Source organism: Sciurus vulgaris (genome assembly GCF_902686455.1).
Source record: "Sciurus vulgaris genome assembly, chromosome: 6".
Classification (NCBI taxonomy): Eukaryota; Metazoa; Chordata; class Mammalia; order Rodentia; family Sciuridae; genus Sciurus; species Sciurus vulgaris.
In genome coordinates, this window is record NC_136466.1 from 87892162 (window position 1) to 87918301 (window position 26140).

General features: G+C 42.4%; 1 protein-coding gene across 7 annotated transcripts; it reads right to left on the reverse strand.

Moving 5' to 3' along the window:
* Positions 1 to 278: 278 nt before the first annotated feature.
* RGMB (repulsive guidance molecule BMP co-receptor b) lies at positions 279 to 26140 on the reverse strand. 7 transcript variants are annotated; one of them, XM_079143458.1, is made up of 6 exons: positions 25775 to 26140; positions 25626 to 25682; positions 22108 to 24801; positions 21066 to 21334; positions 14906 to 15414; positions 279 to 1241 (listed from the first exon to the last, which is right to left on the reverse strand). In XM_079143458.1, exons 4-6 carry the CDS (start codon positions 21214 to 21216, stop codon positions 573 to 575), a joined length of 1329 nt encoding a protein of 442 aa, XP_078999584.1. In that variant the 5' UTR covers positions 21217 to 21334; positions 22108 to 24801; positions 25626 to 25682; positions 25775 to 26140; the 3' UTR covers positions 279 to 572. The 7 variants fall into 7 exon arrangements, with proteins under 7 accessions (XP_078999584.1, XP_078999581.1, XP_078999578.1 ...); XM_079143455.1 differs by having other exon boundaries at positions 24726 to 24801; positions 25775 to 26139; XM_079143452.1 differs by having other exon boundaries at positions 24726 to 24801; positions 25310 to 25682; positions 25775 to 26139.

A 26140-nucleotide genomic window follows, 5' to 3' on the forward strand; every position in this document is an offset into this window, starting at 1 on the left:
ATTAAGATCAGCATTTACAAGAGTCAACAGCACCTATAAGGGAGGAGTCAACTGTCCTTTCCAACTGAGTGAGGGCAGAAGAAAGGGTGGGGTCACACTCCAAAGGAAAGGGGGCAGCTCCATCAGGAGGTGGCCAGTGAAAACTGCACGCTGTGGCAAATCAGTAGCAATGGGAAAGGGCAGGGGGAACAGCCAAGAATAGCTACAGACAACTGGTCACCTTTGAAGGGAACGTTGGGCATGGTGTCTGTGTATATGTACTATACATATTAACCAGGTACACACATAAATATTTAATATATAAAAAATAAAGTGCTTTCTAACAGGCTCCCGGGCAGGGACAATTATAAAACATTTCACAAAACTGCAAAACAAAATTGATACAATCAAAGAACACTGCATCCAACATATGTGAAAACAACCAAACAGAATATGTACAATCTGGTGGTGTCCCAGGACAAACATCCTGTCATATACATGGTATATACATATATACTCTTTTACTCAATATATTATGACAATATATATTTTAAATTTTGTTATAGACAAAAAATAAAAACAAAAGACAACCCCTACAAAAACACAATAAGGATCAAGCACGTGAGTCCTAGACTGACAGACAAATCGCCACCTCCACGGGGAGTCCCATTGCCACTGCTGGGAAAGATGTGCCAGCGTTCCTTCCTGGGGTGCAGCGCCTCCACATCCTCTAAGGCACTGTGGGCTGCGGTGGTAAAGTTGGCATCACCAGTGGTGAGCAGGTCGAAGACACAGGACTGGAAATAGATGTCCTTCACTGGCATCTTCTCATGGCATTGAGTGTTGGCAGTCTCCAGTGTGTAGCCAGGCCAGGCCTGCACCAAGGAGGTGCGAGGCAGGCTGTGCCCCAGAATGGCAGACACCTGGCCCTGCCCATCATCGATGCGTTCACTTAGGGGGCAGCCATTCACACACAGCTGCAGGTCCTGGCTTTCCTCAAAGGACATGGCCAGGTCCTCGGGCATTCGGATGGCAAGGGTTAGGTAGCGACCCAGCTGTCGCACAAACACCGTGGTGCCTATGTAGCGGGCATGCATCTCCACGTAGCGGCCACTCTCCCTCTCCACGATATGCAGGCTTTTGGCTTCTCCATCCCCACCGCTGGTGGTGCCATCCACAAAGGCAGCTGGCAGGTCATCTGTCACAGCTTGGTATACTTTCTGATCTGTACACTCACGGTGAGCTTTGAAGATGATCGTGATCTGTGGGAAGGAACAGGTACAAAGGTCAACATGATGGGTGGGAGCAGAATGTTCCCCTCCATAGCAAGCATGCCCCTCTATGTGGAGTTGAACAACTTAAGACAGAATCTCCAAACTCAACTCACAAATGGTGAAAATAAGAATATCTTATGTATTCAGAATTAAAATAGAACATAGAACCAGGGGACCCAGGGAATGTGTATGAAGAACAAGGCTTTCTTTTCTTTTGGTACTGGGGATTGAACTCAGGAGTCCTGAGATATATCCCAAGCCTTTTCTCGTTTTTGTGGTGTTTTGAGACTCCCTTGCTGAGTCACCCAGCCTGGTCTCACGCTTTCGGTCCTTCTGCCCGAGTCTCTCGAGTCCCTGGGATCATAGGCAGTGCCACCACCCCTGGCTGAAGAAAGCTTTCTTTACTTTTCTAAGAGACAACAGCATTGCAGTTGGGAAATAGGCAATTTTTATTAATAATTTATATCTATTTCCTTCCAAAAAAAGACTGAGTTGTGGCATAGTCTGGGTGGGGCAGGGAGAACTTATGTAAGAAAGTTTTAAGGAACTTAATTAACAATGTATCTACCAGAACTTAGCTTTTTAAAAAGATTCTTCTTGGACTATCACCATTCCTGTCCTGACTCATCACTGCAAACTTAATGGAAATACTAAGAGACGAGGCAGCTTGTGGGGGGTGCAACCCAGGAACAGCTATCAACCATCTGCCTCAGGGACGATTTCTTTTTTCTTTTTAGTTGTAGATGGACACAATACCTTTATTTTACTTATTTTTATGTGGTGTTTAGAGTTGAATCCAGTGCCTTACATATGCAAGGCAAGCGCCCTACCACTGAGCTACAAACCCAGTCCCCAGGACAATTTCTTTAAAGTCCCTTAATCAGACGTTTCACATCCCTGTGACAGGGAAATCATTTGGCAAATACAGCTCCCAAGTGCTGGAAGAGTCTACATACCCCAGACCTAGTTACAGCAAATGTTTCCCCAACAGTGCTGGGGTCCTTTGACTACTCAGAGCTTTTCCCAGCCAACTCTCAATTCTTCAAATCATGTACAATGCAGGGAGCGAGAAAAAACCATCGACTGAAAATGTAAAAGCCTCCCTTCAGTAAACCCATTTTCTTCTCTGCAGAATCCTTTAATTAGAACAGTTATAAAAACAAAAACAAACCGAACCTTTCACACACCTTTGCCTCCAACACGCAGTATGGGTAGTGGAAGGGAGGTAACTTGTGTGTCACACAAGATGGGAAAACTGCTCCAAAGAAAAAAGGACTACATTTGGAGATTTGTGTTATTGTTAGTATCTGAAGTAACAGTTCATTTCTTTCTTCCCTCTTGAACAAAAAATAAAAGGATCAGGTGACTTCGGTCAAGAACGAGGCAGACAAGCCAAACACACTGTGAGTGGCTCTGGATGTAGGGAACCTTCCAGCTCCTGCAAGGGAACTAATCAAAACAATAGGCCCTTGTTAAAAAGGCCAGAAAATGCCCCCCCAAGTCCTCACCACCACCCTCAAGTTTATGTCTGAAGTTTTTCCCCAACTCAGCCAGCATTTGCTCACACAATTTAATTCCACATGTTCCCACTGGTGTTACTTGACTGGAATTTTCCAGCCATTTCATTTTACTTCAGCCAGTTATAAAGCCAGATCTGAACCAGCTGCACTGTAGCAACTGGTTAAATTCATATCCGTTGTTTGCAGCTGCAACTAAAAGCCAGACAATGTGCTATGAAAAAATGCTAGGCTTTCTCCCTTCCTAATTACCCTGAGCCACAATTTGATTTCACTACCAGCCTTCTCACATTTCAACACCTTCTTAACAGCCTGAAGGAGGTGTACCAGGGATGATTTCAGGAAATTTGCTGTGCATCCAAGCATAGGACCTTCCAGAGTGAATGGGGGTTTTGAGCTAGATATCTACTGGGACTATAAAATAGATTTATTTGGTGGCTCTAAAGTCAGTGTGACAAGTGCTGTTTAAGGCACACTGGGATCCCTTGGAGGTGAAGAGATTAATTCAAGTAAATTCTACACCTGAAAAAGTTGAAGGTTAACAATACAGATGGCTAAAATAAGACTAGTAGTAGACTTTACATAATCACTATCTTTATTTTCAACTATAACATACTTAAAGATTAGACAAATTCTTCTATAACAGCTAATTTGTCTTTCTAGTCTAACAAACCTCAAATTTAAACAAACTTGAACATTTTTGTTCACATTAGGAAAAACAAAGAATTACTTTTGTTGGGACAACAAGGAAAAGCTATCCAATTCCAAACGAGTTTCCAAGAAGACAAGCAAGGGTCCATATTAAGATGAGTGGAACAGTTCCATACATCTTATCAAGCCAGTTTATTTTATTTTTTTGGTTAAGCATACCAATTTCACCTCAGGAACTCAGGAGTCATTTCAAACATCTCACACTCTCAACCTCTGCAATGCCTGTGACACTAACGTCAACTCCACATATCTAGAAGATCAGATCACATGAAAACTTGACTAATATGCATACCTACAAAATATTCCAGTCTTCCTTACAGATTCTTGTCTGTTTTTCCAATCTTCTAGGAGTTATTTTCTCTATGAGAGGAAACTGCAGTGATATTCTCTTGGTTTTTTTTTTTTTTTTTTCCTTCTCATTTTGGGTGAGATAATTTTCACACAGAATCTGTACAGAATTACTCACTGAATCAACATGCTGAGGTGAAATGATCCCACAGCGTGAGTGAGGACTCCTGAGAGCACCTCTGTAGTTTAAGTATGTACTGACTACGTACCTAGATATATAATCAGTGTAAATGTAGAAATTTCTGGGTAATAGAGTCACATGACTTGAGTTTTGTAATATAATTTCATTCCCCAGAACAATTATAACATGAGCTCTTAAAAAGCAAACACTTAGCTATGAAGGGCAACAAATTCATTTCAGATTGTCTTCCCCTTCAGAAAAGCAAACTTCGTTCATTCTTCTTTTTCCTTTTTCCTTTTTTTTTCTTTGCAGTTCTGGAGATTGAAACCAGGGGTGCTCTACCACTGATCTCCATTCCAACCCCCCAACACTCTTTTTGTATTTTGAGACAGGGTCTTACTAAATTGCCCAGGCTGCCCTTGAATTTATAATCCTCCTGTTTCGGTCTCCTGAGTCATTCTTAATAGTTCTTGTCTCAAAAACATTAAAATTCAATGGGGGTTTTTGCAAGTTCCAAACTTCTTACATTTCCAAACAGCAGTTATCAGAGCATAGAAACAGAATAGTCAAAACTGCATTTTTAAAAGCTTTCACACAGTATTCAAAACACCAGCTATTCCGTTAACTTCCCCCTCCCCCATTCACTGATCCATATGCCGTAATAACTCAATTTGGCACATCTGTTCTATGTCACACCATTTATTATTGATGCATGGCATTTTTGTGCATTTAAAACATCAATGTCTTTTGTTAAACCTCCCCCACCCAGTCCCTCTCAACCCTACCTTAGACAAACTACTATAGTTCTCCTCATTTATTTTTAATGTTTCATTCCCTGAGATCTTTACCACCCACAACGTCTATTAGGAAGAGAAAGATCCAGCTACACAAACCAACTTCTCCACACATGAAAGGCAGCAAAAACCTAAGAAGGTTTGTTGTGAAATATCAAAATTAAGAGGCATCAGCCTCTCCTTTCCATCAGGAAAACAAAAATAACAAAAGAAAATACATTAAATGAAAAGGAACTAGCCCACAACAAGGAAAGCCTAGGACTGCCTCGCCAAGAAATACAGAGATTTCCCCAAGGGTCAACAGCCTTGCAAATGCTGCACATGGGTTTTAAAACAGCAAAATTCACCAAAGGTTATGCACTTAACTATTTGTTCATATTGTATTTTGGAAGAAATATTTATCAGTGTTTAATCAGGCCACTTGGCACTGCAAGTACAGGAACCTTCTGTAATTCTGTAATAGCAGAACTGGACTTTCAGATGGAGAAACTTATTTTTTGGCTTAAGATGGATCTGGAAACTAAATTGAAGTAGTCACAGAAATTAGCTTGAAACATGAAAACACAATTCTGATAGGTACCTGGTTAAAATTCTGCTATGTCAAAGAAGTTAAAATGAATTATATTTCATAAAATTAGCTCATATGTCTACTTTGCCATATTCTATGGGTATAATTATAGGCTGAAAAAACAGCAGACTGTGAGGGAGAATAAGACTGTGCCCCTTTACTCTTACTCGTGGGGGGGGGGGGGGGCGGTCACAGACAACAGTAAGGGCCCTAGAAAGAAAAAAACAAAACAAAACAAAACAAAACATTCCAACAAGAGCACATGCTTCAAAGAGAAAAACAGGCTTCATCTCCATTCCCAATACACTCAAATTCTATTTCCGAGGGTCAATTTCTCCAAATGTTGAGAAGGTAAAGCCTAGGAAGTTCTAAGGCTTCAAAGGCAGCAGAGACCTTTGAGGTGCCTTCCTTGCCATCCTCCCTGGCTCCACCTGCCCGTCTTTCAGGGCACATAGAAGTATGGATCTAAGCTGAAGCAGAGGTATTCCCCTTCAGGCAGAGAGGCAACTGTTCTGTGGTTACATAAAATTGCAGGAAGATTAAAACAAACAAAAACAAAAAAACCTCAAGCACATTTATTTAAAAAAAAAAAAAAAAAAAAACTTTGAACAATTTCATGCAAAACCCAGGATGGTTTTTATATGTACCATATTTAAGAAAAAATGAGGGGCTGGGAAATATGTGATGTCAGTGACAATTTTCCTTAAAAAAAAAAAAAAAAAAAAAAAAAAACAAAACCAGGAAAGACAATCTGTTAGGAAGTTGTGATCTCAGTGAACTGAAATGTAATTTTACAATCACAATTCAGCCTATATATCAAATATCTTACACAGAGCAAAGACTCACAAAAGTACAAGTTGTCCAAGAATTTGCTGGTCAAGATACTAACAGTAAGACAGTACATGTGTTTACAAACTGAATGGATGATTAAAAATATTACCATCACAGACTTCTTTTAGGGCTTAAATGAAACTAAGAAACCTACTACCTTCAAAACAGGCATCAATATATGTAGGTTTCTCTACCTTCAGGTCTCCTATGGAGACTTGCAGTACTCACAGGAAAGATGGAGAGAAAAGGAATGGATCACACTTCCTCTTCTGTCTTGCCCTAGGTAATAAATATGTGCAGAAACAGGGGCTGCCTTGGCTGCTAGAGGGGTACTTGGCAGCAGATGGAGAAAGAAAAAGCCAAACCAGAAGGGAAGGACACCCACAGCTGAAGGCTGCTAGGGTGGTCCAGAGAAGCATCAAGCTCAGTGGCTGGAAAGAACATTCAAGAATGAAAGGAAAGCTGGCCCAGGGATGACACATGAAAAGGACAGGCGCAAAAACGCTGACTTTCAAAGAGCATTTTCTATACACTTAAAACAAGGAAAGCTGAAGCACAAACAGGCACAGAGACAGGAAAACTGGCCAGCTTCCTTCTATACACCAGAGTAACGCGACACTGAGCATGAGGAGAGGCCTCTCAGCCTGTGAGTCTGTTACTCCAAAAACTCCAAAGAGGTTTTTTCCCTCAGCCTGTCTGCTGTGCTCAGGCTGCACTGTGAAGAAGCCGACCCCCAAAGGAGCTCACTATGCTTCCAGATATGAAGGTAAGCCTGGGTTGCCACTACTTTCCAGACCAGAGGCTAAAAATATTTTGAAAGGTGAGAGCCTGGGCCGGAGGCAGTAGCTCTTAGCTGGTCAGAATCTGCCCCAGCAGGTCTTGCCTTCAGGCATCCCTCCTGATGGGAGCTAGGGGGCAGGGCCACAGATCCAAAGCCTGGGCAGGACGTTGGCAAACGCTCTGTGTCTGGGTTCAGCGCGGTTTTTCCAAAAATGGATGGGGAATACGAAACCACAGCCTTTTTGATCACTTCTGGGTTTTGGGAAGTGAGCAAAAAAGTAAAGGGGCTTGAGGGTCTCCACTAAGCACTCATGCCTTGTCACTGCTAAGATTGAGGTCTTTTTCTCCCCTTCTTTTTGTGGTACTGGTACTGAACCAGGGGCACTCTACCACTGACCTACATCTCCAACACATTTATTTACTTATTTGGTACTGGGGTTTGAACCCAGGGCCTCACACATGCTAGGCAAGCACTCTTACCACTGAGCTATATCCCCAACCCTCTTTATTTTTTTAAATTTTGAGACAAAGTCACTCAAGAGGGCCCCCAATCTGTGATCCTCCTGAGTGGTTAGGATTATAGGTGTGTACACCTACTATCAGGTTCTATGTTCAACTCCAAATCCCCATGGTTACAACAAATGAACAAACAAAACCCTTGAAAATTTGAAAATTCAGCAATGAGGTAATTAGAAGTAGTGATCATGTATTTCAAGAAGCCACTTAACAAGAATGGTGCACTCCAATATCCTTCTGTCTTCATTTTCCCTGGGCAGCGAGAGGGAAGGACATCAATACCTCGTAGGTGCATGTGGGTACCTGTGTGCACGTGCATGCACACCTTAAATGGAAAGAGTAGAACCTAACCCCAGTTCCAGGAGCACATGTAGAGCAGATGAGAACTTAGAGTTTAAATACTGTCATATCAATTCTATCCACAGCACAGACACCATATTCAACATTAAAGAACCCCACCAGAATTAGCCAAATGTTCTTTCAGCTCCAACTCTCAAAGTAATCAGCCAACTGGAGCATAGAGAACTCTCTTCTCCACAGAATCAGTTTCACCTTAAGTTCTATCTAGACCCCACAGCACCATGTTTTTACTGCAAGGCTGTTAAGTTCAAGTTTGTATCTTAGGTGCATGTTATCTGTTCTTGTTACTTATCACTTACTGACAAGTCCTTAAGTCACCCCACCAACTAGAACACAATATTTAAAACAGTGGAAGAACAAGTTCTACTGCAGTCAAAACAAATAAAGACAAAATGGTTAAGCAGCATTTTTCATTGTTCAACACTGTAGGTAACTCTTTTTACATGCCACATTCCACATGGGCAGAAACTGTTTCGTTAGCATTAACTGAAGCCAACAAAAAAACTACCAACCATCCAATGTTTCCTTCTCGCCCCTTCCCTTCAAAATGTTGACTCAAAGAAAATTCAACAGGGCAGAGAGAGACATTTGGATATGTGACAGAAAAACAAGTTCTAACTCTCAGTTGTGTATCAGACTTGGCCTGGTGCCTCTGGTTTAAACTACAGAGGGGTGTGGATTTGTTTTAAAGCAGCAGAGGCCTACAGCACTGTCATGGATTCCAGCCTAGTTTGGAGAGTCCTTGGGTTAATTTCACTTACAAATGGGGGGTTTTGGAGGTATCCTCCTTCTAAACTTCATCTGGGACAGAGGAAGACAGAGGGGGATTAGAAAGGCTATAAAACAGGCCTAATGCATATAGAGAACATAAAAGTGTGCCCTTTTTGAAAAATGTAGCATAACATAACCGAGGTTTGCCTATTCACCCTACAAAATGATTTTTCAAACTTACAGGTACATCATATGGCTAACAGTTTCTCCTTTCTCTGCTTTCTTTCCCCACATGTACTTGAAAATCTTTTTACCTCCAGGCACTCTACTGAAACTATATGAAGCAAAGTAAAGTAGTTCCTGGGTCTAAGACCTTATAATCCAATACAAACAAGAGCTATGCAGGAAATAGATAAGGACAAATAAGAACACTGCCACCTGGAATTAGAGCTTCTAAAGTCTGTCCTTTAATGTTAAAGACTGTCTCCACAATAAATAAATTCAGGAAAGATAAGAATGTGTAACATGGTTTCATGAACATTTTAAAGATGAGATGGTATCCTAAAAAATGTCTTTAAGAAGTGGTAATTGTGGAAATATGGATGCAGCTGAGGGGCCACCTTGACTGTGGGAGGTGGCAAGAGAGTGTGCCAAATCCCAGGAGTAAAAATTTGACTTGTGAAAGCAAGCAAGGCAGGGAGGGGTGTGCCCTGGTGATGGTGTGGGACAGGGTTTTACAGCAGCTGCTCTCTGGTCTATTCTCCCTGCCCTTTGTGACACCCTGCCAACCTACAGAGTAATGTTTCTGGGAACAAGCTTATGAATGCAGATCACCAATGTGCTACAAAGAAACACTGAAAACAGATGGGCTTACATACAAATCCCACACTTTGCCACTGAAAGCTACAAATTTCAGTTATGTGCTTACAGTGAGGCAGAGGCTACCAATCACCCCTACATCTCTTAAATACCGTGGTTCTTTTAATACCTAGTATTGCAAATGCAGCACCACATTAATCACACATTTTATCAGAGAGATTATTATACTGAGTAGGCGTTATAACTACAAACTCCTTTCCCATCTGTTCCAATATACCTCAATGAGTCTTATAACTTTTTAGTATCTTTGAAAAGCAAGGAGGATCATGATAAGGAACTAATCTCTAAGAGACAGCCAGAATTACCTAATACATAGAATCATAAGAAAAACAAAGAGCAATCTCAGATTTAAAGAATTATAATTATAAGCAGGACAGTTGTGCTGTCTGAAAGTGCTCTACATTCCCCAAGATATGTGTCCCCCCCATATCAACACCACATACATGAACACTGTCTGTACATTTGAAACACAATTCTGCCAGTGAGAAGGAGGAGCATCTTTCTGGGCCTGTGAAAATGAAAGGATGGCTGGCTATTGTGTAGCTTACATGGTCTGGGTAGATATACTAAAAACATAATGGGCTGCAAAAAAAATGTACTAGGTGTGGGGTCAAGAGAGGACAAATTTCTAAACCTTGATCCAAAGATAAAATGGCAATTGAAAGCCTTTGCAATGTAGACATGTCTGGTTCTGATTTTGTAACCAACACAGAATGATCCAGAACACTGGTTTACCTGTCCATATGATACTATGGGAAAATATCTATATGCTAAGAGGCATCAAAAAGGAGTAGCAGACTTACCTCATATCTAGGAGCCTACATGAGAATGATGTTTCATTACCATGGAAAACCTTGCATCACACAGTTTGAAGAAGGCATTAAATTAAAGGAAAATGAACAAAAGTTCATTCTACTAGCATTTCTAGTAGAAAGTTCCAGGAACTTCCAAGAAAGTAGCTATAGAATTTGATACTTACAGATAATTATGGAATTACCACCACACACACACACATCCCTGATGGGTAGGGCCTCCTACTATGCTGTGGACAGGCAGTGGGTGTTGTCCATGAGATTACCAGGAGCTGGTGGCTCATGGCAGGAGCAAGGGATTTTAAGGCACCTCAGAGAATACGCACTTTAGGTCAACAGAAATCTGGCTTGGTCAAGCTCCAAGAACACAGCCTTTCCCTAATGCCAGCTATCTTAGGATAAACCCCTTCACCCACCCAAGGACAAAGCTCAGTAAAACATGTAACAGAAGATCTGTGACAGGGCCTCCCACCTGTTATTTTGCTTTATTAAGACTGAAAGATCGTACAAGAAAGTAAGGGTGGTGGAAAATGATATGATTACATTAAAACTAAAGGAAAAATTATTCAAATTGTTTGCAAAAAACAATTACTAAAAATACAGCTACTGTTTAGGTTGTAATTCAGTAACAAATTCCTGAAAAATTTTTTGAGAAGCAATCATTTAAAATGCACTTTAAAGATGGTGTAAGTATTTTGTTTTGGGTTTGTTGTACTTTTCTGCAGTGTTGAAGATGGAATCCAGGGCCCTACACACACTAGGTAAGCACTCTTGCTATTGACATACACCCGGAGTCTTGGTAAGGGGTAATATATGCTACTAGGAATATATACGTAAATACAGAACGCTTCCTTAAAGAATTTACTCCCCCATCATCTCCTACGCTCACAGTGTACAAAGATCCTTACTGAACACCGTTGTTTTAAACAGAGGCACAAGATACACTGAATGAACTACGGTTGAGACTAAGAGGGTGAAAAAGAATGTGGAAGAGAGGAACAGAAGTCAACCATCTTCACCAACAGATGATCTTGCTCTCTTGAGTGTGTAAAGACATAGGAGAGCTAATGACATGGGTCGTCTCTGGAGCCTACAGAGCATGGGCTACCTCTTCCCTCCAAACAAAAACTGCTTTTCTTGCCAGGGTAGCTAACCATGAGTTCTATGCCTGCCCCTCTCATCTCACTCTCCCCCAGTGCCTGCATGCCTACAGTTGCCTCTCTTAACCAAAGGTGGGGAAGATGGCCCAAAGCTGATGTGGATCTGAGCCGAGTTGTGTAGGTATGCCAAAACCCCCTGCAGGCCTCGTGTGGAGAGATGAAAAACCAGCCCTGGCTTTCCCTTCCGTAACACATCTACTTGGCAAGCTGGCCAACTAGTGCAGACTGCTCCACAGAGCAGGAGCACAGCAGGCTGGCGAAGGGCATAAACAAAACAAAGAGTCCTGGAGAAAGCATACCTGCACACACCATGAGCACCTGGGAAACAAGCCCTACTTTTCCCAGAGAAGGGGGGGGAGGGGGCCATGAGGCAGAGAGAACAGAAGACAAGGGGAGAAGAGGCAACGTCACACTCAGGCCTATCTGCTTTAAACCTGTTGCTTGTCAGGGAGGAAAAAAGAAGGCTTGCCAAAAATCATCCCTTGAGGACAAATGACTTCCTTTTTTTTTTTTTTTTTTTTTCCATTCTATTGTTTGGTCTTTTTTCCCATCTTGTCTTTTTGTGATGAGAGAAAGAGGGTTATTTATAGGCAGGTAGTGCTCACTAAGTTTACTGGAAGACAGCTTTCTGAAGAACAAGCTTTCAGAATAGTTGTTTTAGTGACCTCACTGGGCAGAACACCCAGGGTCTAGTGCTCCAGTGCAATGCTGAAGTCAGGGAAATGAATGAGTGTTAAATACAACAATTTCACTATCACAGCTGGCAAGCCAGGATCCACGATATCATCAGTCAGTTTTTAAACAGTGACATTGGGCATGTGGGTTATTAAAAATGCCTGACCACAAAAGGATGCAGTATCTGCAACGTGTGGTGCCTAGTTACCCAATAACTGATCCACACATGTGTGCAAATTCTCAGAACGGGTGGAACTCACATGAAGAAACCTTTCAAAAGACTTTTTTAGAAGCATTACAGTAGACAACAAGGAAAAAAATCAAATTGTTTGAAAATAATTTTGTATTTTTTGCCTTATAATATTTTTATTACCTTTTTTTTTAATGCTTACAGTCTATAAAAGGTTTTATTTTGGCACTTGGTGGGTGAAAAGAAATTGTACTGCCATATTTTAGGCTTTTGCATGGTTTCACCAGCACATGTTGCACCAGCCTTGAGACAGGCCATCATGAGTAACCTCCTGGATAATTATGTGGGCTCTGGAGAGAGTTGCAAAGAGGAGGAGGGGAAAGCCCCCTCCCAAAACCCCAAACTGACAACAACTAGAGGTTGTGAAGCCATAGAGTAATTTGCTGCTAAACAGCATGGTCACCAGATGTGGCAAAATACTTTCAAACAGTGCAATTAAAAAACCACGTACTCTCATCGACCACTTGAATTTATGTCAGAGGACCACTTTTCTTCCCTCCTTTTTGGAATGGGTAAAGCCTCTGATACTTACCAAACAGAGGGAGAAAAGGAGACTGCAATTTTTATTTTTATTTGTTAAAAATCATGATAAATTGTCTAACTGAAATGGAGTATCTTATGTGCTTCAGTATACACTGTTCCATTTACATAATATTAATACTTGTAAGGTTACTGGTTATTCCCCAAATATTTTCACCATAATCATAAAATATGCAGAATTTAAAATTAAATAACAAACAGAAGTGACGTGATTGGATGGAAGGCATGGAAAATAGAACTTTGGGCTTGTGGAAAAAAACAAAACAAAACTACTATTTTCCCATTCACACAGCTCTTACTAATCTCTATAATCTTATCTGAAGGTGATTTTTCCAAGTCCTTGATTATTTGAATAACTAACTATGACTTCCTCCATTCCTAGTTCCATTCTTGAAATTTCAGTTATGCACCAACTCTGACCATTCCCAATTTAGGGGTCCTGTGATTTGGCAGCAATGATGTAATTACGGCCACAGTCTATCTTGTAACCGCACCAATGTTTATCTTTATAACGAAACTTAAAATAAATACATGTTCTGAGATCCACTTAAGAAAAATCATTTACATACATATGAAAATCAGAGAAAGAAGTTTATCTTGAGATGTAGTATTCAGTAAGGGAAAAGGCAAGCTAGAGCTTTTATAGGGAGTTGAAGTATAAATATTTTGGAGATCCCCTTAGATGTCTGGACCAGAGTTAACAGTCCTTTGTTTTATTCTTTTCAGAGAAATGACTTTAAATCTTAGATTTATGACACCCCTGGGTGTCTGCAGATATCTCCTGAGGTGTTACAAAATTGCCTCCATAAAATGCCAAGTCAAATAATTAAAATTCATTTTTAAAATATACCACACACTGGAGGCAAGGGAAGGTGTCCTGGAATCAAAAGAACAGTTAGTCGTAAGTATTTCAAAAGCCTGATCCTCACCAATTGTATTTTAATGTAAAGCAACTTATGAGTAGATATAATAAATAAAGGAAATTAAAGCAAGTGGGATGGTCTGAAGCCACATGCATGGGTTTTGTGGTTGGGATGATAGGGAAGGAGGTGGTCTACTTGGGACACTCTTAGTAGAAATAGTTTTTTACTTTCTTTCCTAATGATTAAATTAGCACTGACTGGCAATTGAAAACCCCGTTGAGAGCACCTCTACATATTTTTAGGAAGACACTGGTGCCTGGAAGTTGGTGTTGAGGATCTCTAAACAGTGTTAGTGATTTTAAAATAAATAAACATGGGACAATGGACAGAAGGCAGGGTAAGCTTAATTTAATTTTGCCAGCTTTTCCCTTAGCTTCTGACTTAAACTGTTAACCCAAGGTCTGAGATTACATGGGGATTATATATCACTGTTCTGCAATATCAATTTGTAACTTCCTTGGTCACCAAAAGGTTAGTAACTAAAACACCATTAAGGGTCTATCACTGGGAAGCTTGGCTTATAGCTATTACATTTTACTATAGCTTCCAATCGCCAATAAAATGTGTTTCCTTTCGGGTTGCTGCCTCAGGCTTCAGTTTTCTTTATTCAAAATGTCCACTTCAGTCAGCTGATAAATCTGAACATGGATTTCTTCAAGAAGAATCACACACACATGCACTCAAAAGACATCATGGAAAAAAACACACATTTTTTTCATTAAATAGGCCTGCATTTTTCTTCCAGAACTCCATTTCACTGTTTACTTTTTTTTTAAAGTCCAAATCACTCTTTTTTTTTTAAACACCATCTGCTATTATTTTTATTTATTTGTTTCTCTGTAGGGCTGAGGATTGAACCAAGTGCCTCCTATGAGCTGTGCAAGCACTCTACCACAGAGTCACAGCTCCAGCCCCTCACTGTTTACTTTTAATTTTTCATATCAATGTCTATTTAAATTTAGACCAACACCATATTCCAGAACAAGTTTCTTACTAAATCCTTTATGAACTGTTAATTATATTCTAAGAAGACATTAAAAAAAAAAAAAAGATTCCTCTAAACTGAGTCTTTTATACCACATTTTGAAAGTTGTCTGAAGAATCAAACATCTGGAAGTTATGAGTAGAAAGAGGGGAAAAAAAAAAGCATACTTGCCTTATTTGTAGCTGTGGCACTGGATCCAGGTACCACGGGCACATTCGTCACTTGAACTGAAAGGTAATTATTATCTATGAGTGGCCAGGCCCCTTCTACTTTGCACGTTTGGAAGTGATCCTTGAAAGTTCTAAGATGAGGATCTCCAAACAAGCCACAAAAAAGGTAATTGAGAGGGTTCTGGTCCCCTCCCCTATGTTCTCTGGCTCCTGCGTGGCTGTGATAGTTACAAGGGTCATGGGTCACTTCAGGGTTGGTAGAGGATGTGGGTCCATCCTTAGAACAGTTCCTCTGGCTCATGAGGTCACTGATACCCAACACAGCAGAATGGTATACCAGGTTGCCACGGCAGGCTTTTGAAGTTCGCTGGGTGCAGCCAGCATAGGCACGCAGCGCCTTGCAAAACTCAGAGTCAAAGCCGTCAATGGCAGAGTTCAGGTGCGAAGTCAAGGACACAAAGTCCGTGGTACATTTCTGGATTCGACACTGGGCCGGCTGTTGGCAGTCACCTATGGGAAAGAAGATAAGATGGAACGTGTAAATGCTTCATAACTTCCTGAAGTATGTGAGAAAAAGACATTCTCCTCTGGGAACTGTTTGTTCTATCTAATATACTCCTATTTTAAGAAGCCTTCAGAAATAGTAATGTATTGTGCTCCCAGGTCTCTTTCAAATTAACCCTGGGAGAAAAACTGCATACAGTTAGTTAACTTAAAACCTCAACACATGGGCCATTGTGAGTACCATGAGTCTAGTTTAGTGCTCCTGGGTTAAAAGGAAAGGGAATAGTAACTGAAATATTTAATCAGGTTAAGATTTTGATAAAGATTCTTCTGCTTTAATAAAGTCAAAGACATAAACTTTGTTTGGACTTTGAAAAGCACATGAGTAATTTGCTTTGGAAAGCACTATAAGAGTAGCACCATGTACAAAACCATGATTAAAGCCTCCACACCCAAGGAAGGCACAAAATCCTAAATTATATAGTATGATTACTTGAAACACCTTTACCTGATTTTATGTACAAGATACAGGTTGAAAATACCAAGAAAAAAATCTAGGTACTAAGTTATTCTACCTTCCCTGACACATTACCAACAAACTGTACATAGTCACTGTTTCTACAAAACATAAGTGCTCTGTTAAAAAATACAATGATTCACTTGACCAAGCTATGTATTTACTCCTCCCTTAACATCTCAACTCTCTAAAGCAAACTAAATAGAAAAGTACACATTGAAATTATGCAGCATAGATGATCCCAACCATGTTTTTTGCAGAAAGAGATTCAGAGAACAATAAAGCACAGAATTCCCCCAGAACACATAGACCTTATTTCTTTCTCCTCTTAAACCAACATCCATATAATCTTAATAATTTAAACAAAGCTAAAATGAAGGAATAAAAACCCAAGTATTACTGTCTTGTATTTTTTCAGTAAAATCATTTTCCAAATTATCTTTTTTGTCATTAGCCTCTCAAATAATTTATAAAACCTCTCAAAAACGGAGAGAACCCACCAAAGCTGAGGGCAGTGGCACACATCTGTAATTCAAATAACTCAGGAGAATGAGGCAGGAGGATTGCATGTTTGAGAGAGGCTCAGCAATTTAGTGAGGCCCAAAGCAACTTAGAGAGACCCTGTCTCAAAATAAAAATAAATAAAAATGAAAAGTGTAGCTCGGTGGTAAAGTACCCCTATACCATTGGGGGTGTGTGTGTGGGGGAGAGAGGGAGAGAGAGAGAGGGAGGGAGGGAGGGAGGGAGAGAGGGAGAGAGAGGGAGAGGGGGAGAGAGGGGGGGGGGGGGAGAGAGAGAGAGAGAGAGAGAGAGAGAGAGAGAGAGAGAGAGAGAGAGAGAGAGAGAGAGAGAGAGAGAGAGAGAGAGAGATAGATATCAGTCTTGTGTGCCAATTGATTTAATATTCTATTCCATAAAGTGGGAACAAGAGACTTAATGGAAAAGGGAAATTCTGGTCTTTATCATCAATCTCAAATTATATAGGAATGAACTGTAACATATTTTATGCTACTTAAAAGATTTTATGTCTTTAAGCAATAGAGGCTAGCCTCTTCATCTCTTCAAGTTTTAGGCTCCTCATCTGAGAAATGAGGATGTTGTTCTAGGTGAACTTTGGTGGAAGGGAGAGTCAACATCAATAGACTATTTTTCTTTTTTAATATTTTTTAGTTGTGGATGTACACAATATCTTTATTTACTTATTTATTTTATGTGGTGCTGAGGATTGAACCCAGTGCCTCACATGTGCAAGGCAAGTGCTCCACCACTGAGTTATAATCCCAGCCCCTGGACTATTCTTAAATATATAATTATTTCATTTCAGCAATGAACTGCCTTTTTCAAATTTTGTTTTTATTTTTATTATTACTTTTTTTTTTTTTTTTGTACTAGGGATTGAACCCAGGGGCACTTGACTACTGAGCTACATCCCCAGATCTTTTTTTATTTTGAGACAGGGCCTTGCTAAGTTGCTGAGACTGACTTTGAACTTGCAATCCTCCTGCCTCAGTCTCCAAGCTGCTGGGATCACAGGGGTACACCACTGCGCCTGATCCCAATTCATTCATTCTTTCTTTCTTTTAATTCTGAGACAGGATCTTGCTAAATTGTTGAGATTACAGGTGTGCATCCTACACCCATAGTACAGTGCTTTTAATTGGAATTAGCCTGTATCGGTTTCTAGTTTTCATTGGGAGAAAGGAATGGGCAGTAACAATCACTAATGATAATTTTGTCAACATTTTTAAATTTCAAAGACCAAAGAAGAAAAGATATTGTAGTCTAGACTTTGTATTCACTTTAATCTGAATAAAAGAGAATATCAAGATTATTTTAATATTGTGGAACTATGTACTCATTACAGCAATCACTAAACCACATTTTTTTTAAAAATCACAAAATCACTTTCATATTTTAGGCCTACTTTATGCTTGCTCAGTCCAAAGCTAACACAAGCACCTCCAATATAGATATAATTCCTCTCTCCAAAACAGATCAAGTCAATTTCAGCTATTTGTACTAAAAAACAAAACTTCCCAAAAGACTTAAAGCCATTTTACAGATAGGAAAACCAAGGCAAAGGACTATTAAAGGCCTGTTCTGGATCCATCACAAGCCAGGATGTGATTAACTTTCTTTGAATCTCCTTTTCCTTCCAACAAATGTCATGCGTCTCTTAAGATTTCTAACTCTGAACAACAGTAGTAAATGATATCTGAAAAAAAGACTGAAGTAACTGTTATATTTTCTTTTAAAATCAGATTCACAGCAAGTAGAAATGAAGAAATAAAAACAAGACCATGATCACTCAGTAATGAACAGTTCTTATACTACAAATAAATTAACAGCACAAAAAATTTCCGCTAAACTTGCAGTGCCTATTTGTTCTTTTTATGGTCTATAAAATCTATCTGAGCATTCATTTACTTATAATTATTTAAAATGTCATAAAATATCAGAAGTAAGAATGGTCTGGAAATGCAGATGCAACTGTTGAGAAGGGAAAAGAAGCAGACTTTAGATTCCCAATTCCCTTTACCTTCTTTCCTTCCTCCCTAACCCTCACTCTCAAACTTTCCATTTTTCATAGCATGTAGGTGCTGACTGCTATGAGAAATCACACTTGAAATGGAACTGCTTCAAAGAAGGTTTCTAATAGCCTTTTGTTATAAAGATTATTGGACGGAGAAGGGCTACCTAGAGAGAAAAGTGCTTTTGGGTCAGCATTTTCAGCCTCATCTCAGGCTCCTGTATAATGACTAATTTGTAGCATACACCCAGAAATATCCAGGCTTCATGAATTTATAATGACAATGCACACTCTGCCTGTTACAGGCGGTAAAGTAAGCCTCCTGTCAAAATGCCAAGACAATGCAGAGTAGAAACAATCTCAAGGATGTTGCCAAGAAGGCCATGAAGTGTATGAGTAAGCAAGTAACTTCCATATTGGATCTCCATTTAGGAACTGCAGAGGTTTGCTAAAAATAAAATTAAATATACATATGTATATTTGTGTATATGTAAGTAAACAAATGAAAAGTTATTTCATTTGTTAGGGCAGAATTCTAAATCTGCAGTTACAGATTTCTCTATTTTGGGGTCAAATCATCTACAATCAGTGTGACAGTATTTTCCTGCCAGTTACTAAAAGTGCTAAAGGATTTGTGGGTCTAGTGCTTTCATGTCATCACTTTTAATGAATCAGACACAAAGGCCTCACAATACAAGGCAGTTTCTGTAACGCCAGGACTGCATGTGTGAATCTGTAGCACAATCGCCAGTTTAAAATAAAAGAAAGGAGATATGATGAAGCTGAATTGAGTGAACCATATGGGGTGCTGAGGCAAATGATATGGATCCAGACATAAAACATATGGTAGTCCATCTGCAAAGAGTACTGCTAGGCTTCCTACTACGGGAAACAACCCCTGCATTTCAATAGCACTGCTCTTCAAAGAGATCTCTCAAAAGCAGCCCTCTTTTCTATAGCCAGATTAATTGCTCCATTCCAACAAATTGTCCATAGAATTTAAGCCCCATAGCACTTGGAGTTGAATCTAATGGTGACTTTAGTGAGGACAAACTGAGACTCCAAGAGGAGCTTCATGTTCTAAATTCTTGAATTTCCTAAACCTTTAAACCAATTTCATATGCCTTTCATAAGCCAGCAAACAGATCTTTAAGAACCACATTGCAATCCTGTGGAGGACCCTATGGCAACTATTGGAAACAATATTCAAGCAGCCACAGGTTGGTGGGGGAGGGATCCACACTCCAACCAGCTAGCATTTCAATTTCCATCTAGGGAAAGTATACTTTTGGCACTACTGGGCACACTCCCCACACCCCAAATGCACTTACTTCCGAATGTAACTTATGGCATATTAAGAATTTTTCCACGAAATCGCAATGCAAATTAACATTATTTTCTAAGGTGCTAAAGCTACTAATTAAAACACTTAATCTTTCTAAAATTCTATATTCCACTCTTATTAAGACTTCAGTTTCCCCACGTTGACAGTATTAAAATGCAGTTATTACATCACAATGCAAAGTTAGGCAAACTAAATTAAGTCGTCTCCTTAAATTCCACACTGTTTTCCATTACTTAAAAAGACCTCCCAGATTTTTAGCACCGCTGATTATGACTTAGTATGTAAAAATTTCTCGCACAGTTGGGTGGCATTAAGGTTCATGATTCTTCAATCAGCGCGCTGTCACTGCTGTTAACATAAACACAGGACCAAAAGTCCTATGAGGAAAATAAACTTATATAATGCTCTTGTTCTCAAACTAAAATCGAACTTTTAAAATTTGACATTAAAATAAAAATTCTTTGTCAAGGCAAATTCTTAAAAAAAGAAGTGCACTTATTTGTAAACAGCGTCCTAGATTTCAATGCCACTCTTTTCAAAGAAAAATTGGCATCACACGTTAACAGTTTCAAGTGCTGGCTCACTTCCCTAAGAACTCATCCCTTAATGCAGCCTCGGCCCGGCAAGCGCCGACCTCCAGAAGGCAGCATGCTATCTGTCAACCTCTCACAGAACTCGAAAACACGCGGCTAGCCACGAAGCACGAGTTTTGCAAGAGAGGCAGAACGTTGAATTAAAAGCAGGTTTGCCCAAACCGAAAGAAATCCCGGTTCAAATAACTGTTTCTTCAAGATTAACCCCCAGGTTTACAAACTCTGGTGAAAATCTTTCCATCTGGTGGGCTTCCTTCGCCTCGCCGCCACCCCCATTTCCAGAGAAGCAGTACAAGGCTCCTTGTCTCCACTTCGAGGCGGCGGTGGAAACCTGATCCGAGCCTGACTTTCAGTAAACACCAATGCAGAGAGCAATAAAGCATCCGGAACATTTGTCTCGGGCGCACAGTCCCCGCCCGCTAAATCTTTGATAAGCTGTTCTAGGACGGGAGATTTATCAATGGTCCGAGACGAAAGCAGGGAGGGCAACAGGGAGAGGGCTTTCTCCGCGCCTGGGCGCGCCGCGAGCCGGGCCAAGGTGCGTGTCCCGGACTCGAGAGGCCTTTCCCGGCGCTCCACGCCGCCCTTCCGCCCGGAGAGCGCCTTCGGGACTCAGGCTGCCGGAGAACAAAGCCCTTGGCCCGGCCTGGCTCCCCCCCACGCGCGTCGTACCTGCGTGGAGCAGCCCGAGGCTGAGCAGCAGCAGTAGCAACAGCGCCAGCGGCGGCGGGCAGAGCCGGGGGCGGCGGCGCTGCTCAGCCCCGGCGGCAGCGGCGGAGGCGGGGGCGGCGGCGGCGCAGGAAGGTGCTGCTCTCAAGCCCATGCCCGTCCATGCAGGTCTCGTGGGCTCCGGCGAGGGCGGCGGCGCGGGCGCCGTGGCGGGTCCGGGCCCGTGGCTGCGGCATGGGCCGGGGGACACGCCTCGCTTCCTCTTCTTCCTCCTTCAGGCCAGCGTAGAAGATGGGCCGCCGCCACCGCCGCAGCGAGCGGTGCGCCGCGGGCGGAGCAAGTCGGCGGCGGCGGCAACCGGGAGCAGAAGCATCACGGCGGTCGGAGGCGGCAGGCGAAGAGAGAGGGGCGGGAGAGAAGATACAAAGACCGTGAGCGAGTGCCGAGACCAGCCTCAGGAGCGCGAGCGCCCGGCCCCGGCCAGCGTGGGCTCAGCGGGCGTGGACCTGCAGGAGGAGCACCAGCCCTTGCGAGCAGCAGCGGGCGGCCCGGATATCTGCACGGTGGCCCGAGCGGTCAATCAATCTCAGCTCCGCACTGCCGCCCCGCCCCACTCTGCACCAGCCAATCCGCGCTGCTCCATCCGCCGGCAGCACCCCTTTCTTCCCTTCCCATTGGCGGCGAGCGAGCGTCTGCCCGACCCAGCCCGCCACTCTTAGGACTCAAAGCGCCCGCCCCCGTCCTGCCTCCCGCCTCCCGCCTGCTGGGTGTAATTCGAGTTCCGCGTCTACAGGCTGCGGGTCGGTGTTCGGCTCCCTGGCCAGCCTCCCTCCGGTTCCGTTCTGCTTTCTCTTCTCTACTCCCTTCATCTATTTACTGTTCCCTTGTTCCCACCAGAACTGCTGAGGACAACTCTCACTCTCACTGGCCTTACAAAGAGACAGCCCTTAACCTCTCTTTGAATTAATGTGATCGGGTTCAGCTTCCTCCAAGTTTTCGTTGGTTTATTTTTAATCCCTCCCCACCCGCTTCGTCTGTGTCCTACCCCAGCCAGTTCCAGTTTCAGATCCTTGGCGGAAGCCGGTTCTTTAACAATGTGCTGTGCAGCAGGTCCCCTCTCAATCACACCTGCAGAACCTTTCTTAAGCTTGTTGCGGACGCTTGGTAAATCAAGCACCGAACCATGTTAGAAATCTCTGCAGTCTGAAGCAGATCAGATAGGCCAGGAAGGTACCGGTGAACTCCCGGTGGAATTAGAAGGCAGTTGCGTGAAAAGCTTAGATGTTCTGGTTTCTTTGACATTTCCCTGCCTCGAAGCGGCAAGGAGAATGGATGAACTTCAACGTGTTCAGTTACAGTGTAATTAGATTAATGAGAATAGTGCATTTTTATGCAGCACAATTATGCCACGATCTATTGTTGCTCAGTGGCTTTTTCACACATAGCCAGTCTATTAGATTAATTCAGTGACAGGTCAGTTTCTACTTTTTAGATTGGATGGGTCCAAAAATGAAGGAAAAAAGAAAACAAGTGGTCTACAAGGAAAACGGCTACCAAGTGGAGACAGGAAAGCAGTTGTGAGATTGATGATAGGCTCCAATTTGTTATCAGTAGGTGTGAAGTGCTATCTACTCTCAAGAATGGTCTCAAGGTTGGAGGCCACTTCATGTTTCTCTGACCTCTGACTCTCCCCAAACCACTCAGGGTTGCCATTTTAAATCCTTACTGTACATCGAAATTGCAGTTTGCAACTCTACCCGCTACGTTACTCAGAATCTCTAATTAGGAATTTCTATCAACCACAGACATGCTAATATTCTACATGTTACAATGTGCTAATCAATGGACCAGGATAATTGGGGGGCAAACCGTAGGTCTCACCAGCTTACTCATTAGACACATTGTGAATTGCTCAAACCACTAGGTTCCTAATGAAGGATACCTATCTTTTTACTGTAACTTTTCATTACTTATTACATACTATGATGACTCAAGTGGTAAACACACCTTTCACTACCCACGTTATAATCCAAACCTTGTGTCTATCTTTAATATTTTAATGATAGCTTCAGAGCTGCCTGGAGAGATGACTTTTAGTGGGAAGTGGGGTTTCTGGCATTTTTAGGTAATACCATGGACGAAATACTACTAGAGCAAAAATTTAGTTTCTTGCAATTACTACATATAATCCATTAAATACAGTTCATAAAACTCTAGAAATGCCTTTTTAAAAGTTATCATATGTGGCACTTTGTTTTTAAAAGTGTTTCACTAACAAAGACATAATAAAATGTAGGTTCACCCCTTAACCCAAGATTTAATAATGTCCCCATGAATAAAATCCCACTTTACTTATATGTCAAAATATATAAGCAGCTCTGCTAATTCCAGTACTGGGGAGGTTGAGGCAGGAGGATCTCAGGATGGAGGTCGGCCTCAGCAATATAGCAAGACCCTCAGCAACTTACTGAGAATCTGTCTCAAAATTAAACCAAATAATAATTTTGTTTTTTAAAAAAGGACTGGAGATGTAACCCAGTGGTAAAGCACCCTTGGGTTAAATCAATATAAAAAATTATAGCCAAAAGTTAAGTATTAATAAATTCAATTTGATTTGGGTCTTGGTTCTTTCTGCTGGTTACTATGTTTTTGTTTGTTAGTTTGTTTTTCTTTCCCCTGCCCCATCCTGTTACTTAAATACCAGGTGATCTAGATTTTCTTATCAATAGAGGGCGTCCTGGAGTCACTGCAAATCCTGATACCCCGAGACAGAATTGTTCTTCAGAGGAAAAACTTCATCTCCTCTAAGGTGCTTTATTGCTCCTCTGCTGTAAAATTTGACAAGCTCAAGATTTATAAGCCTAACAATTCACTTTTTATTGCTGCATAAGTGTTCAGCCGCTAGAGGAAAATGCTAATTTTCACAATTAAACCACAAGGTGGTTCCTATTTTCAAGACATTAGGTCAGTTGACACTCTAGCGGGTAAATTTGGGCTGTTAGCAGTATCTGGAATAGGTTTGGAAATCGAGAGTGTGCCGACATGGTCGTTTATAGTGCAGCTACTCAAGCTCGTGTGCTTCAAGCTAAGGATTTTGTACTCTACAATGAAAAATCTGGGAAAGGACCTGGATCACAAAGGTTAAATTGATGACTTGTAATAGTTTTACATTTTAATTAGAAAAAAATTATGAGGTGATTGACAATTTGTACATCTGACAAATCCACACTATTTCTTGCCACTTATATACTTTCTCCATTCCTCATTGTTTTCAGGAAGGAAAGATGAGACCAGAACATACTTTCAGTGGACCCAGCAAAGCATACCATGCATGAACGTGCAAATGGATAGAATTAAATCACATGAGAGAAACATTAACGGACTAAACAAGATTCGGTTTCATTTCCTGAACTTATTTGTGACGTCTTAACTAAAGTTCCCCAGTTACTATATCACCATTCCAGAAATCTAACAGGAGTATCTCGGTCTTCTTAATGGATCGCCTAGGGCACAGGCACCAGGAATCAGACCCAGAGTTGCGATGTGTAACCATTCTAGCGTAAGGGCTCCCCGGCTGCCTCCCGTCCACTGTGTACGAAAAGCAGTCGCTGAAATAGCCGAGTCCAAGAGCCCAGCGGCAAGCAGCTCGTGGTTTGTACTTACATCATTCTTAACCCTTCCGCTCCTGAAGAGGGCTCGGCGGGATCAGGGGGTCCCGGAGCTCCGGAACACGCAGAACCTGAGTGTGAGAGAAGGGTCCCAGAGCTCGACGTGAGCGCTGAGACCCCAGAGGTAGAGAGTCCCGGGTGTGCAAGGGGTTCATCACCCCCGCGTACACAACCGACCCCCCGCGATCCCTGTGGGCTCCGCCGCGGCTCGCACGGCTCAAAGCGGCAGGTGCAAAAAGCATTTGGAAGCCGCTTGCCAGCGCGCAGAGGTAATGCGCTTCCTGTCCATTTATCTCAGGAAACCAGCTCAGCCTTCCCTTCGAAACAAAATTAACCTCTCATTAGCCAGCCACGCACTCCCAAGAAAGCCTTAAAAGCTTTACCAGCTCACTAATGTATTTAGTCTTTTCTTCCAGGCAAACGCAGCCGCAGCCATGACTAACATCAGCCCCGGGGGTTCCTCTGGGCTGCCCCAGGAGCCTACAGCCTACTTCTGTTTAGCCTAAAGTCTGCAAAACTCTGGTCAACCCGGGATCCCAGTTGGTAGTTAACAGGCAGACCCGACACCCCTGAACGTACTTTACGCTAGAAGCCACCAGAGCAAGTTCTCACTAATTTCATGGGCGCCCTTCGTATCAAACCCTTAGTTTCACTGTCCCAATGGTAACGTAAAGGGCACTTGGGAAGAACTTCAATAACCAGTTGTCTTCGGGTGGTGGGCGCTGACTGCCTGTTGGAGCGCCAGTCCTGTCCGCAGTGAGTGCGGGAAACGTTGATGGAGGGCATACGGGCCGAGTAAACTAGGGTCTAGCCTGCTCCAGGCGTGGAGAATCAACTGTGGTCCTAGGTCTGCAAGTGTCGAAAAGCGGCCTTCGGGAGCGCAGGGTTTTCTCACCGTGGCCCCCCGCCGCCCTGGGGCTGGCAGATTTATACCACACAGGTGGATGGAGACCTAAACAAAACAGTCCCGGTCGGTCGCTGCCTGCCGCTCGCCCCCCACGTCCCCCTGGCCCACCGCAAACTTCAACAAAATAAACAACTCACCACAGGCATTCCCTTGTCTGCAGCGCGACGCTTGCCAGCTGGGAAAATAAGCCGCAAGCCACGCGGCTGAGGCGCAGAAGGAAGGCTGTGCGGCGCCCGCCCCTCTCCCCCAGGTGGTGGGGGGGCACCAGTACCGCGCGGCAGGAGGGAGGCCCCGCCCCAGGGCCGGCTCTTCCAGCTTCCCAACTCAACAGCTAGGGGTTGCGCCCTTCCAGCCAGTGTGATCTCTCTGCCACCTAGGGGAGAAGGCTGGGAGCCAAATCCCTCCCCCGGCCCCAACTTCCTCGAAATTGCTTTCTTCCCAGTCTCTCCTCAAAGACAGCCTGACAGAGCCCCCAGCTCCCGGCAACCTCTCTAGCGCCACTC